This window comes from Silurus aristotelis, assembly GCF_946808225.1.
Source record: "Silurus aristotelis genome assembly, chromosome: 6".
Classification (NCBI taxonomy): Eukaryota; Metazoa; Chordata; class Actinopteri; order Siluriformes; family Siluridae; genus Silurus; species Silurus aristotelis.
The window spans coordinates 24,517,237-24,533,089 of NC_139579.1; the positions used below are offsets into that span (position 1 = coordinate 24,517,237).

The 15,853-nt window shown below is 37.0% G+C and overlaps 3 protein-coding genes across 4 annotated transcripts in view; all 3 read right to left on the minus strand.

Moving 5' to 3' along the window:
• rps6kl1 (ribosomal protein S6 kinase-like 1) overlaps positions 1-3,950 on the minus strand; it is a 14,923-nt gene extending 10,973 nt beyond the window's left edge. Inside the window, exons 1-3 of one of the 2 annotated variants that reach the window (XM_083543928.1) lie at positions 3,812-3,950; positions 1,202-1,306; positions 604-919 (exon numbers count right to left, since the gene is read on the minus strand). In XM_083543928.1, the coding sequence (XP_083400054.1) occupies positions 604-739 (136 nt within the window). In that variant the 5' untranslated portion in view covers positions 740-919; positions 1,202-1,306; positions 3,812-3,950. The remainder of the gene's footprint in view (positions 1-603; positions 920-1,201; positions 1,307-3,811) is intronic. The other variant, XM_083543929.1, reaches the window with a different exon arrangement.
• Positions 3,951-7,106: 3,156 nt separating this feature from the next.
• On the minus strand, positions 7,107-10,180 carry olfm4.2 (olfactomedin 4, tandem duplicate 2). Its single transcript, XM_083543969.1, has 5 exons — positions 10,021-10,180; positions 9,758-9,925; positions 8,885-9,097; positions 8,594-8,738; positions 7,107-8,020 (listed from the first exon to the last, which is right to left on the minus strand). Exons 1-5 carry the CDS (start codon positions 10,075-10,077, stop codon positions 7,221-7,223), a joined length of 1,383 nt encoding a protein of 460 aa, XP_083400095.1. The 5' UTR covers positions 10,078-10,180; the 3' UTR covers positions 7,107-7,220.
• A 2,200-nt stretch (positions 10,181-12,380) lies between these two features.
• On the minus strand, positions 12,381-14,461 carry olfm4.1 (olfactomedin 4, tandem duplicate 1). The gene is made up of 5 exons (XM_083545443.1): positions 14,391-14,461; positions 14,144-14,305; positions 13,854-14,066; positions 13,355-13,502; positions 12,381-13,274 (listed from the first exon to the last, which is right to left on the minus strand). Exons 1-5 carry the CDS (start codon positions 14,442-14,444, stop codon positions 12,451-12,453), a joined length of 1,401 nt encoding a protein of 466 aa, XP_083401569.1. The 5' UTR covers positions 14,445-14,461; the 3' UTR covers positions 12,381-12,450.
• Positions 14,462-15,853: the final 1,392 nt, after the last annotated feature.

Sequence of the window (15,853 nt, forward strand, 5' to 3'; positions counted from 1 at the left end):
AGACAGTGAATAATGACTTTCTTGGTCGCTACTGTTTAGATACAAGCCGTTGTAACGCGTTGAGTCTGGGTGAAGCTCGCTTCTGGCATGCTATTCCCAAAATACCGCTATGCTCCTAAAGGAAGCGCAACCGTGTGTGACGTGTCTTTCGTTAAAGCCTATGTAAAGTTCATTAGTGTAGACAGGTGCGGCTTATTTATGTTAAAAATACAAATATTTGTAAAATTCAGTGGGTGCGGCTTATATATTGGTGCGCTTTATAGTCCGGAAATTACGGAGCTACATTTTAATTCAATGTATTAATGAAATATAGACCTAAGATTTAATTGAAACGTAAGAATATAGGTGAACAAATGTGCAGTGATGAATTATGTTCCTGTTTTCTCCACTATCTTTACTTGAACTTTCCATACATATGCTTATATTATCGTAGAGCTGCAGCACACTAACCAGAAGATAATGTCTTAATTCTTGAAATGTAATCCATAGTTATAAATTAGCATTAAAGCACAGGCTTTAAATGTGGACAACCAGATGGATATGAACAAAAATGGTAACTAATGCCCAAATTAATGCATTAAAAGCAGAAATCGAGAATACTACCTTGAACGCCATTCAGCAGCAGATCCACACCATTTTTATAATAGCTAAATGCAGCTTCGTAGTCCTCATTGACTTCCCTGTCCAGGGCCATGCGAATCTGCTTGGCTGCATCCACCAGATAGTCTCTTTTAGCCATGTCTGCCTAGGGTAAACTCTGCTCAAGTCCTGATGGAACAAGAGTCCACAGAGACCATTCAATAGCAGCACAACTACAGGGATGAGCTGCATGTCTGGGATGTGACCATTCCTCTAGTAATTTCATCAGTTTTGTTTACACACCAGGGTTTCACTGACAGCTTGATCCCCACTTTTCGCTCTGTAAATGGAGTAAATGTGGATATTACTGCATATGAAGATATGATGCAAAGAAAGATAGCTTATATAATAGATTAATAATAGCTTAGTGTTCGTTTCCATTACTCTTACTATTAATATCACCATAATCAGGTGCAACACTTTCAATTTCCATTAAAGCTACAGTGAGTAAATCATTCATGTGCTAAGTCTAGGAAACTAGACCTTGGCTTTAACCAACTTTGATGAGCAACAAAATGTCAACTTAGCTAGACATGACCAAAAATAAGTCTTTTAAACTTACCTGCATGACTCATGTTTGCAGTTCAGTGCAATCAGATAAAAATATCTTGCTGTAGCAAAGCCATCTAACCCCTCTCTCAGCTCAGGCTGGCCATATCTGAGTCACCTAAACACATCAAAATGGTTAATATTCAACAAAAGCCCAGCATTTGCACATTGCACTGCAGATCAGAGTGAAAATCAAATCAGATTAGACTATCTCCAATGCATAATGCATTTCCTATAAATAATGAATAAAAATAATGCTGATCAAATTAGCATGTGCTTCTTTCTCACATACTGATAATAAGTATAACGTAAACATAATATTTTAAAAACCAATTAAAGGTGGGTCAGTGAACAGCCATTTTCAAAACCAGTTCAATCATACACCGACCAGGCCAACTTTATGGCCTACGTGCATCAATTAACCTTGGCCACCCATGTGCCTGTCAAGTGGACCACTCAGGAACACCCCACAAGAGCTGCAGTTTTGGAGATGCTCTGACCCAGTCGTCTAGACATCACAATTTGGCCCTCGTCAAACTCGCTCAAATCCTTACGCTTGCCCATTTTTCCTGCTTCTAACACATCAACTTTGAGGAATAAATGTTCACTTGCTGCCTAATAAACCCCACCCACTAACAGGTGCCATGATGAAGAGATAATCAGTGTTATTCACTTCACCGCTCATAATGTTATAATGTCATAATGTTATACCTGGTCGATGTATAACACATTTTGCTACACAATACAGTGATTATTCAAACAAAATGGGTCTACTTTCTGTAATATTAATTGTGTTTTCTGGAAGTGACGTGAAAATGTGGAGGATATTTAGAACGTACTCATTAATTAGTACGTCATTAAAGTCTAAATTTGTGGATTTAAATAGAAAAAAATTTTGTATGCATTAAATGGATAATCTATCATATAAATCTGAAAATTCTAATGTTTGAAATTTGGTTATGCATCGGCTACTGAAAATGTTGTACATTTTCATTTTAGAAACCAATCAATTCACCGATAAAAAGCTAAATCTCAGAGCTCCGTTTATAGAATTAAGCATTTATTTCTTTGTTAAGAAAGGAGGAAACTTCTTACCGCTTTTTAGATTTGTAAACACTACAACATGGCAATAAACTGTGCAAAATGGCAGCGGATACCGATATACCGCATGTCCCTCCTCTGCAAATGTCCAATCATCTCAATCTCCGCCTCTCTCACTTTGTCTCCAAAACGTCCTACATGTGTGGTTACTTTAATAAACTTGTTTCTAATCCTGTCCATCCTCATCACTCCCAATTAAAATATCAGCATCTTCAACTCTGCTACCTACTGTCTTTTAGTCAATGTCACTGTCTCTAAATCATACAACATCGCAGGACTCACCACAGTCCTATAAACTTTCCCTTTCACTCTTGCAGATCACAAATCACTCCTGCCACTCTTCTCCACCCACTCCACCCTGCCTGCATTTTTTTCTTCACTTCTCTAACACACTCTCCATTACTTTGCACTGTTGACCCCAGGTACTTAAACTCATCCACCTTCTCCACCTCTTCCCCCTGCAACTGCACCACTCCACTGCCCTCCCTCTCATTCACACACATGCAATCTGTCTTACGCTTACTGACTTTCATTCCCCTTCTCTCCAGCACATACCTCCACCTCTCCAGGCTCTTCTCAACCTGCTCTCTACTCTCACCACAAATCACAATATCATCCGCAAACATCATAGTCCATGGAGACTCCTGTCTGTCAACCTGTCAATCACCACTGCAAACAGGAAAGGGCTCAGAGCCGATCCTTGATGCAGTCCAGCCTCTACCTTGAACCAGTCTGCCGTTCCTACTGCACATTTCCCTGCTGTCACACATGATCTGCACCACCCTCACATACTTCTCTGACTCACCTGACTTCCTCTTACAATTCATTACAAGCTAAGTGGAAAACATAAAAACAGCAAGAATACAAACTTTTAACTATTATTTTAGATAGAATAAACATTTCCGCCTGTGCCAATTTCCCTCACTTGTTTCAGTCGCAGTTTATTTTTACATGCTTCGATAAATGAAGCTCGCGCTGCTTCTGCATTATGGTGAGGTGAGTTACATTGTCACTATATATTCTATAATTGCATTAATAATCATAGGTCTAATAGTAATATAATATGTACGTTACAACCCCTAAAACAACCCTAAACCCACCCCCGGTCTGTGGAGAAATTGTCCTGAGTGAAACTGGTTGTTGATGTAAAAAAGGATTGGGGAGCGCTGTGTTAGAGCACTGGGCGAATGGGGAAAGGGAGGGACCGCAATGCAGCGTTTAAGACCAATAACACAGTTCAAACACAAACACACACACACATACACATTACATTATCTATACAACAGTAGCATAATTAAAAAAAAAATCCGACCTGCCACAGCATTATCAAATATAAATAAAAACCCGACCCGAGGTTTTTTATTATAAGTGGTATTATTATCATCTAAAGCGCCTTCACGGCTATATTCATCTCCTGTAGGCTGTAATTTAAACTACATCGTTACACGGTGTCAAAATGTATGCCCGACTGTGTCCGAATCACACGAAGATGAAATGAAAATGCACTGCATTGCGCTTTTACCTAGTGCAAACGCGTTTCCTTGCCGTGCGCGCGCGCCTCCGCAATGGTCGGGCCCGTGTGTGAAGCGGGGCTCGTGCAGAAAACACAGGCAGGACGAGAGGAAGCGCGCGCGCACTGCGCCTTTCCATTGGCTGCCAATGACGTCACGACAGCCTCTATTATATATTTATTATAGCTACCCCCCCCCCCTCCCCCCTCCCCCTAAACCCCTGACTATTGTTCGCGCATGCACGTACCGTCCACTTTATTAGGAATACCTGTATCCCTCCTGCCCAGTGAAATGTCTATCCAATCAGTCCACCATTTAGCAATAATAAAAGATGCATATACGGGTCAAGGAGACCAAGAGCATCAGTTCATGTTCACATCGAATATCAGTTGGTTGGCACTAGAGTTCATACACTGTGGTGCAAAAAACATTCCCTGAGCAGCAGTTCAGAAGACTGAAATGACTTAAAAGCAGGTTAGTCCGACTCTTTCGAGCATGAGGGAAGTCAATGGAAACTTAAATTATGTCCATGATGAACAGAAATGCATTTAGGAATGCATCTGAATGACCAGATGTACAGGTCCCCTATGTGGCCTATAAGTGTAACTAGTGGCAGGCAGTGCATTTGGTACCTAGGCCTTTAGTCAGGACTTACCCGACTAATCCACCTCTTAATACTTATACTATCACTTCGCGATTATAGAAACCATCAATAAACTTTCTTTCGGCTTCTCCCATTAGGGGTCGCCACAGCGGACCATCCGCATCTTTGAATTGGCACATGTTTTTACGCTGGATGCCCTTCCTAACGCAACCCTCCCCATTTATCCGGGCTTGGGACCGGCACTAAAGCTTGTGCAACCCTAATGGCTGGGGTTGGTTCTCTGACCGGGGATCGAACCCGGGCCGCAGCGGTAAGAGCGCCGCATCCTAACCACTAGACCACCATCAATATTATACAAAAACGCAATATAATAGTGCGTGCCATTACAGAAAGAGAGGCATTTTACATATGGAGGGTGAATACCATTTTACTAAAGCAAGAAACCCAGTTAAGACTCCAAACCTCTAGACTACAACCACTACTGTGCCACCTACATCATCTGGAGTCTTATAACATGACAAAAACATAAAAATGTAAATAAAATACAACCTACTCACCAGAGATGCAGACTATAATTTGCACCACTCCTCAGAGGCTGTAATCCAGTGGTACCGCTCGTATTCACTGGTCCGGAAGTGGTGAACAAACCCTTTCCTGGGCTGAGACACGCTAGCTAGCTTCGGGGTTGGCCGACCTCCTCACGATGTCTAGCTGTTCTTGAAAATGGATTTTTAAGTATGTCCGAGACAAATCAATTTCTCTTTCCCTGAAGGCATAAAAAAGTGTATCTCCGATGTATTAATGTGTGCAGAGAGCTACAGATGTGTTTTGCCAGTCGAACTTGGCTGAAACAGTTTACCTCTGAACAAGCAATCAGAGGACGGAAAAATGCTGACGCTATTCTGGGCCAGCTAGCTGCCCTGTGAGGCGAATATGAAATCTGATTGGTTAAAGAAACAGCCTTATTGATAATATTCTCTGTGGTAAAAAGGCCAGCAGTACAGACTATGAAGGCCCTGGGCAGATTAAATTGACATGGCAGCACATAGAGGCTGAAATCTGATTGGACAAAAAATCTAACATCCACATACACGTACTGGAAGCAGTGCAGCCAAGAGAAACACTACGACGTGAAGAGAATAAACTGTTGGGAATAGATGTATACAATTTAGTGGAACAAATATTAGAATTTATGTTGTAAATGTAGGTCAGTGCTTCTGATAGTGTTTAGGCCAGCAGAGAAGACTTTGCTGGTCCTGACCGCCCACCACTGAGTGTAACCATTAGATCGAGAATCACTGCTACTAAATAAATGCTGTTGCTGAATATTAGATCTAAATACAGTATATTTATATTTCTGAATAGATTTATAAACATTAGAGAAGGTTTTATCTTTAACAATGCAAAAAATTTACAAATATTAGGGCTATGTATAGAAAGACTTTGTACTTAGGCTATGTATAGATTTGTATTATTCCTGATCTTTTCATTTCTGGTTCTATTAGGTCCAAGTTGACTTTATTGGCTTTTTGAATATTACATACATATTATATTGTATGTTGGTCACTTTCAAATTTCACACCAAATATATATATTTTTGTGGTTTTATTCGTGTTCTTTATTAATATTTTCGAATGGGTTTTGGAAAGCATTGGATTCAATTCACAGGTGCTGGATAACTAATAAACAGACGAGGAGGGGTAAAAAAGCATAATTAACAACTGCATTTGCTGTTTGAGATTTATGAGCGACTGGGCAGATTACAAAAAATGACAAAATATGACAATATAGAGTATAACAGTGTGTTTATAATGCATTTTAGATATTGTGTATTGTGTTATTTTTGTCGTACATGTTGGCAGCTGGCACAGTTTGTATAATAAACCTGGTAATAATTTAATTAAATTATTTTCACTAACTCAAAATATTATTATTAAGGATTAAAGTGTGTGAAACCAGTTATTATGTGGCATTTCCTTTCACACTTAGGAACAAAATCTGCAAAAGCAACATCTTTCTATACATAATTAATGGTGTTTCCCACCCACTTAATGAGCGCCCCTTCGCTATCTCTGCACATGCCACACCTTATACCTCAATAAGCATTCGTCTCACATGATAACAAAATAAGGCAGTGTGATGTAATATTACAGACTGTGAGGGAGGTGCGGGAGCTTGTGGGTAATTAGTGTATTTTCAGAGAGCAGCTGGGTCGAGAAGCTCAAGAGCAGAGAAAGGAGTAGAGGTGATGTGGGCACAGAGGGGATCACCAGGATCAGGTTACATAAAATGGAACCTAGTTTGTAAGAGTATCACATCACTTTCCATGATCCACTCTGTCGTCAGTGCCTCAGGGCTTACTAAATGTAAACCATTACTAAAATTAAAGAACGAGTTAGACGTAAAAAATATCAAAAAATTAATTCAATATTACTAAACTATTTTAGATATTACACAACCTCTTATAATAATTGTTATGCTAATTGAGTTTATGTATTGTATGTCCTGTGTCTGTATGGTTGGACTTTTTTAAATGTTGGATTGGATACTCTGTGAAATTGTGATTACTGTGAGTTATGTGAAATTGATTTCTTTATCAATTCATCCTTGTCTTGATCAGGGTCACAGGAATTCATTCACACACCCATTCACACGTTTAGTATACCCAAACATAACAAAAGTAATTCAAGAAAACACCCTGATTATTGCTTTAATTGATTTTATTCATTTCCAAAACAGAACATTGAACATGTCCATTTAATTAAACAGAGAATTACCTTCACATCTTTAGATTTTTCTGTGTATTTGGTCTTTGTCTAGGCACTCTTAAACTTGACATTATAAGAGACATAATAGCCATTGTTGAACATGTAGAGTTTCTGATCTCTAGGGTTATAGTCCAAATTGACATAAAAATCTTGGAACTTTTCAAACTGAATACTAACATAGTTTTCCTGTCTCGTGTGTGTGTTGTACATGTAAAAGATCTCTTCCATTTGGGCATCAATAGATCGTGTAGCATAAAGAACACCACATATCATGAAAGCATTTGTGACAGATTGTTTGAAAATGCCAGTTTCCCAAACCTCTGACAGCGCAAATGCTGCCTCATCTATTTTGCCCAGCACAAGTTTTCCCTTTGCTTTCTCTGTAGCGTACGTCACCCACAACCCATTCTCATCAGCTGCAAAGTCTAAGTTCTGATTGTCGGAATATTGGTAAGAGAATCTGTTACTGGCACTCGGCACCACCCGGTACTCGGCTGTCTGGCTGGTCATGTTGTATTTGCCCATGCTGAAAGGTTCTCTGAACTGATAGTACAGGTTGTTCCTATGAATAATGTAATTATTACCGAGACCTCTCCAGTCACGACTGGTATGAAGCACATGGGTTTTCATTGGCTGTCTCATGATTAACCTGTAGTAGTCGGCATAAACATGAATTCTACTCAGCAGTGTGTTAGTGAATGCAGAGTACCAGTACATGTTTTCATAACCAGGCACAGGGCTAGAGTCTTTGCCCCATCCTCCATATAAATAGCTTTCACTCAAATCTGCATTTAACTGGCTAACTACAGGCTTGCTGATTCTCAGAATACCTCCATGCTTGCAGGAACCTGACAAGAGAAAACAGTGTTTAGCGATATGCATTTGCAAACAAAAAAGGTTTGAAAGCGCTTCATTTTATAGCATGACTTCCTAGCATAAAATTAGTTAATACAGGGTTTTATAGGCAAAACTTAGTACATCCTCTGCATGTTAAATATTAAAAATATGACTTAAGTAATTTCAGTGCATAGCTGGTTTACTGGTAATTATTTAGTTCTTACAAATGCTTGCAAAATGTATCCATACTTATTGCTTTAAATTTCTATACATTCTGTTAAATGTTTGAATAAATGTATCTGATGTTAAAGCACTATTTTTTTATTACTTGTGCATGCTTATACTTTTCGCCAGCTTTACATGTATTGAATGAAGAAGTTTGATAGTACCTACATTATTTCTTAGAATTATATGCTTAACTATACACTTTATTATTAATTGTCATATACTATGCACCAATTATTAAATGAATAAATTTTCTATTGACCAAGCTAAACAAATATTTTGACATGCTCAAACGTGTAATGAGAATAATGGAGCCTCACATCTTAGACATTTCAATGTAATTAATTCAAGAACATTACCAATGGCTGCATTGGAGAAGTTATCTTGTTCATCTCTGCATTTCTCCAGCTTCTTCTGAAGTTTGATAAACTCAAGGCGGATTACTTCTAAGTTGCTCTTGTCATAGCTTTCTAGCAGGTCTACAGTCAGGCTCATATTGCGGATCTTAAAAAAAAGATGTATATGGTTGTCAAAATGACCTACAATTGGCACTAATTCAGAAGAGATTTTATGAGATATGAACACACAGTCACTCATAATCAATAATGTGAAATGATGTATCACCAGTATTTAAATAATTCATTACTTACCTCAATATAAAGACTGTCAAAGATTGGTGAAGAGGAATTAAGGGATGTTTTCAGGTGTGTGACCAGGGACTCAAACTCACGCAGCTCGACTCTTAGGAGGTCAAACTCTAGTTTGATGTACTTGTCAGGCCCGCTCTCCAGTATATCCAAACGACTGGTTAGGTTTTTGAGTTCCGAGAGAAGAATAACCAGCTGGGCTTTTATATAAACCACCTGAGGAAGAGGGGAAAACATTTTGTAGGGTAATCACTGTTTTCTCCAATATGTTTATGACAACATCACAAAGGATTTCTGTCACCCTGCCTACAAACTGTTTGCAGTCCTGCTCTTTGAAAGGTGCTACAGGAGCCTCCGGACCAATACAAGCAGGTTCTGGAACATCCTTTTCCCCACAGCTGCTACCATGCTGAACTTTGCACCTCGGTAGCACCACCTACCCTCCACCCCTCACTACCATGCCCCCCCCAACCAAGACTCACACAACTGAATACTATACGCTGTGTAACCTTACTCTACATAGCAATGTGCATAATATACTTTATATATACTACAATACTCAAGTTTGCACTAATATAACCATCGCACACACTCTTTATGTAATAGCCTCCTTTTTTGCCCTCTCCATATCATTTTGCACATATGTATAAAACCCAATAAAACACCTTTCTGTGTACAGTTTATTTATATTCATATTATTTAAATATTATTCATTCATTTAATCATTATTATTCATATCTATCATATATCAGCACCTTACCAACCTGTACATATGTAAATTGTACTTGTACTGAAACATGTGCTATGACAAAGAAAGTTGAATCTAATCTAATCTTACAAAAACAAAGCATCAGCATGTAGTAGAATGTATTGTACCTTGTTAATATGGATCTCCACATCAACACTCAGCTTATTCGAAGTAATCTGCACAATATCCACACGATCTGCTGGGAATGTTGTGTCAGGAAGGAATACTGTGCAGATACACTGCCCAGATTCTCCCACAGTGCCCGTGACATTTCCAGAGCCCCACTGCTCCACTGGCTGCAAAAAAATAGGAGAATAAAATAAGATGACAGACAGTACTTTTATGATTTTGGAGACCATTTTCAAGAATCAGATTCAAAAACAATGCCCACCAGCCAACCGTATGTTGAGCCGGCCAACAAGAGCAGCAGAAGAATGCAATGCATCATGTCTTAGGCTTTCTTTGTTGAGTGCCTATTGCCTGTCCAAGTCATTGGCTTTTAAAGACAGAGGTATCCTGGAGATATCCTGAACATCTTTTCAGATTCTCATGGTTATTGTAGGTTGATTTTGAAATAACTTATGGGAGACGACTTATGTTCACAGCCATGTTTGTTTTAGATGTTATGAACTAATGAGGCAATAAAAAGTCATGATTTATTGGGTTGCAAAGGAAGTTGTTAAATTACAAGATAATGTGAGAAAATATATTGCTGGTAACATCTGAAACAATAACCAAATCATAGTCATTTCCAGAGTATAAGCAGAGTTTTCAGTTAATGCTATTTAGAGTGGTCTTCATTATAAAATATATTTTGGAAGCTGGGCCTTGACAGATACTGTCTGAGAAAATGTTTAATATAACCACTCTTGTTCATGTGTTTATTAAAAGACAAAATACCTTGTCTGATAATGTTGACAAATACTGTAAATATACTTACTGTACTTAAGTCTGGTTTAGTTAGTAATTATACTGTAACTACAAAAAACACAGTAGCTAAGACAGGAATTCCTACTTCTTTGCTTAGATAAACTCTAAGCTGTAATAAATATATCATCCTACATTTCATTGTTTTTCTTAGCTATATTATATGCCTATAATTTTTTTGAAATACATTATTGGTAAGAGTAAAATGATCACTGAAATATCAGGTCAGGACATTTAACCAGATTTCTGAATCTAATTGTTTTATTTAATTATAAATTTCATGCAAGTTTTTAGAAATAAAAGATGATTTATAGATGATAAAGAAAATATAAAGTAAAAACAAATATTTAATTTAATTAATATTTATATCAGCATTCTTACCCAGAGCAATTATAGTAGTAATCCTTAAACAAAGCAAGATTTGTGTTCATTTGTTTCTGGCATTTCCTATTAATCTGCGTTCGTTCGTTCGTTCATTTGTTTGTTTGTTTATTCTTTCATTCAGGACAATATCCCAATGAACTTATTCATTTCCACTATATTTTTTCTATAATACTCAAAGCTGGAGGCACACAATTGTATAGGATGCATTTGAATTGTGTAAGCATGACATTCTTGGACTTGTGATGAAATACATGAAAAAATAGAACAGTGTGCAGTGGTAACTGCTGTATATCTTCTAAACGAATACTGCAATTATTTACTGAGATCTGATCAAACATTGACCCACATTTATGGCCTATTTTCTGTTAAATATATGCAACCAGCACTACATTATTTTTAAGATTTACATATGTGTTAAAACCAAGAATAAAAAAACATTTATTTTTATTATGTAACTGCAATAAACACTCAAGTGCGATGTACAGAAGAAATACAAAGATTGTACCAATATATCTAAAAGTTAATTTTTTATTTTTTAAGAAAAACATTATTTGTATCTATTAAAATTGTTACAGTTACTTGGAAGAGGTTAAAAGAGTTCTTACTAAGTTCCAAGGAAAATAGTAGATTTTAAGAAAATAAATAATAAAATCATCATCCGAATTAATTCTCCGCTATTGTAAACCTTGTGCTTTACAATATTAAGATCAGATATGCTAGCTTTTATTTTTTTAAATGATGGGTCATTTTTAAATGCACAGCAGTTATGCATCTGAATTAAAATAATACATCTTGTAGAAAATAAAACAATAACATATGCTTTATTGATTTGTGTTTTTACTGACAGTAAAATTGGGAAAATGTATCAAATGTGTTATTTGTCATAATGGTATAGAGATCTACATTAATTTGGGATTTTTGTTTGAATGTTAATAAAAACATGTATCTTAGAGTATAGACTTAGAATTAACCACAATTTAATTCTGCAGACTCATTTAATATTTTATAATATCTATATATTTTTAAGGGTTTTTTTTTTTACATATAAAAACTCATATTAGATGCAATGGGATGCTTATTTTAAATCTATGTTCTAAAGGTACAGTAGTATTTTTGCATTTTGCATTCTTTTTTTTTCCATAGATAAAATTATTAAAAAATGTGCAGCTATGTTTTTATAATTTTTTAAGTAAATGTGTGGAAATGGAGCAATGTGACATTTTATCAGTGAGCATTTAAAAAATCTTTTTTAATTTTTTATTTTGCATGTTTGTTTTGTAAAAATATCAAATTGTATTGTAAAAGAAAATAAATAAATAAAATGAAGAAATGAATGTGTGTATATGCAGGTGTGTGAGCATGTGTGTGTGTGTGTGTGTGTGTGTGTGTGTGTGTGTGCATTGTGGACTAATAAAAACATTCATTCATGAAATACTGCTCAGAATATTTTATTTATAAGACGTGAAATGCAGTACAGGACATTTCAGGTTTGTGCACATTTCAGCATTATTCAAATTAGAACCTGTGCCTTGTTCTTATTCTGGTGGAACCACACATGATAGCTGACAAAATATCCATCATTATACATGTAAAGTTTCTGGTCGATGGGATTGTAATCAAGGTAAACATACATTTCTTGAAACTTTTCAAACGGAATGCTAACATAACTCTCCTGTCTTGTGTGTGTGTTATAAATGTAAAAGATTTCCTCCGTCTTAATATCTACAGATCTGGTAGCATAAAGGACTCCACAGACCATAAAGGAATTGCCTACTGATGGTTTGAAGATATTCATTTCATAAACTTCCTTTAAAGCAAATGCTGCCTCATCTATCTTTCCCAGACTCATTTTGCCCTTCGATTCGTCTGTAGCATATGTAACCCACAACCCATTTTCATCAGCTGCAAAATCTAGGTTTTGGTTTCCTGAATAAAAGTAAGAGAATCTGTTACTGGCGCTCGGTACCACCCTGTACTCTGCACTCTGACTGGTCATGTTGTATTTGCCCATGCTGAAAGGTTCTCTGAACTGATAGTACAGGGTGTTACCACGCACAATGTAGTTATTACCAAGACCTCTCCAGTCACGACTGGTATAAAGCTCATGGGTTTTCATTGGCTGTCTCATGATTAATCTGTAGTAGTCTGCATAAATATTAACTTGGCTAACCAGAGTATTAGAAAAACCTGAGTACCAGTACATATTTTCAGAGCCAGACAGAGGGTTTGAATCTTTGCCCCATCCTCCATATTTGTGACCTGCATTCAGATGTGCGTTCAGGTGGCTAATCAATGGTTTACTGAGTCTTGATATGAAACCGTGCTCACAAGAACCTAGAGAGGAAAAAAGTCAAAAGTATAAGCCATTTATGTTTCTACAAAGACAACAATTGTGTCCATGTACTGAGGCTTACCGATGCTGGGATTAAAGATCTCATTGTGGCGCCTCTCACATTCCTCCAGTTTCTGCTGGAGCTTGATGTATTCTCTGCGTGTCAACAGTACCAAGTTCTTGTCATAGGTCATCTCCAGTTGAGTCAAGATAACAATCATGGCAGTGACCTGTATGATGAACATTATATGGTATAAAATATCACATATATTTGTGGTGGCTTAAGTAAACTCTTAACATGTGGTTCTGACAACATGCTTTTCTGAACTGAAACGTGTTTCTCGATGGCATGTATATTAACCACAAAATGTCAGACAACAATCTATAATTGCATTAATCAGGCAGCTTAATTAAAATGTGATTTTCACTTTAAAACTTTCACATAATTGGGGTTGATGTTTCATTAAATGTTCAAATATGTCTTATGGAGAAATATGTCATATGTCACTCCCACAATTCAGCAACAGCAACACCTGACAGAGGATAAAACATTATACCACAATACATCTGGTGTGTTTTACCTCTTTGCGAATGCTGACAAGTACTGTAGAAGAAACCTCAATGGATGTCTGAAGCTCCACAATTAGAGCTTCTATTTGCTTTATCTGAATCTTCACTTCCTGTATTTGGATCTCAGTATAAGAATCAGGGTCATGCTCCATGATCCCAACCAGCGCTGTGAGATTCACAATCTTCTCCATGTAAATTGTAAGCTTACTCTCAAATATCTCAATCTGTAAAAAAAATAATAATAATGAAAGAAAGAAAGATTGTGCACGAGTTCATTTTTTTGTTGATGTTTGTCTGATACCTTGATGATTTCAAGCTCTAACTTGTGAGTGATCTGCACTGAGGACCTTTCTAGCAGCTCCAGCTCCCCCATTGGGAATATTGTATCTGGTAGCCAAGCCTCACAGGTGCATGGCTGGTTTGGAGTCAGAGTCCCATTCTTCCCAAGCCAGGTATCTACAGACTTTGTTAAAAAAAGGATGACATTGTACATTCCAGACCACTTTTGCAATAACACAATGAAAACAAGCAACTGACTAACAACTTACCCCAAAGGCAAGAGTGTCCCTGAGGAAGAGGAGAAAGCAGAGTATGGTGATCATCGTGAATCATGTAGATTGCTTCTGCTTCAGAAGTCAATGCTCGCTTGCTTTTTAAAGGATGATTATCATAACAGTAAAAAATTATCAGCTGGCATCTTTTTACAGTTACTTTTTAACAGCTGAAACAGCTGTTTGCTATCATATGGGTGTAATAAACCGTTCTGTAAACATCACACTTACAATTCTGACTACTGGATACAGGCGTATTTATATATGATATATTATGCATTTTTCCAAGCTGGTATGGTCACACTCATGATCTAGAGTCGAGGAATTGTCACTTGAAAACTTGAAACAAAGACCAGCACAAAACCTGAAATGAAGGCATCCTATGTGGCTTTTTATATCCCAAGATGTGCATTTTTTTTTGTTTTGTTGGGACATCATCATATAGTATCTAACTTTATAAGTTATGCATGAAATCTTCACTGAAAGGGAAACCATTTGTTGTATAATTCACATAACCGTCAAAGAGACAAGCAAACTAATTTAGGGTAATAATTGGGTCCTTAATTTCTAATAGTACAATATCTATCCATTCCTTTACTATACTATACTTCTTTAGATGAGCCTGGAGCTTGTCCCATAAAACTCACGATAAAAGTTTTGGAACACACTAGACATGTTTGCAACTTCTCATATTGCACAATTGCACACATTACGGACTATCAGCTTTAAGGCATGTCTTTAAAATAGGGGAGGAAACCTTGAAGGCAGGTCAACTCCACATCACAAATTGTTCTGTATTGTTGAAAGATTTATGACCAAACTCTTGATGTCACCCATATGAGGATGGGTTCCCCTTTGAGTCTGGATCCTCTCAAGGTTTCTTCCTCATATCATCTAAGGGAGTTTTTCCTTGCCACTGTCGCCACGGCTGCTCATCAGGGACAAACGCACACCATTCACCTTCACTGTTGTTTTCTGTAAAGCTGCTTTGAGACAATGTCTGTTGTGAAAAGCGCTATACAAATAAACTTGACTTGACTTGACTTGACACAAAAGGCTAAGGCAGGATGCTTGTATGCGATAATTTAGTATTTTATATATATTTTTTTTATTATTATTATTTATTTACTGATGTACTGTAAAATATATTTTATATTCTGACTTATCAGAGCAATAAAGAAATTCAGGCTGGAGAAATCTTTATAATAATTATGATCTAATCGTGTCATCTGCTTCTTTCATTGATGCTTGGATTCTACTAAGAGCTAAGAGCACCAGGTGTGAAGCAGGAATGCAAGGTTAAGGCTTTTTCACTATATATATGGACAATTTAGTGTAGCCAATCTAACTACTAGCATGTTTTTTGAGAGGGAGTAATGAACCATGTGGATGAGAATGAGGAACTCATATGAAGAGCATTCCAACCTTCATTCAAAGAGCAATACTCAGGATTCTGTGGT

Coding starts and splice junctions, on each gene's coding strand:
- olfm4.2 (XM_083543969.1), bottom strand. CDS start 10,077: ATGATGCATTGCATTCTTCTGCTGCTCTTGTTGGCCGGCTCAACATAC. Junction 9,926..10,020: donor GCTCAACATACGGTTGGCTG/GTGGGCATTGTT, acceptor ATTTTTTTGCAG/CCAGTGGAGCAGTGGGGCTC. Junction 8,739..8,884: donor TTGACAGTCTTTATATTGAG/GTAAGTAATGAA, acceptor CTTTTTTTTAAG/ATCCGCAATATGAGCCTGAC.
- olfm4.1 (XM_083545443.1), bottom strand. CDS start 14,444: ATGATCACCATACTCTGCTTTCTCCTCTTCCTCAGGGACACTCTTGCC. Junction 13,503..13,853: donor TTGTCAGCATTCGCAAAGAG/GTAAAACACACC, acceptor TTCATCATACAG/GTCACTGCCATGATTGTTAT. Junction 13,275..13,354: donor GATCTTTAATCCCAGCATCG/GTAAGCCTCAGT, acceptor TTTCCTCTCTAG/GTTCTTGTGAGCACGGTTTC.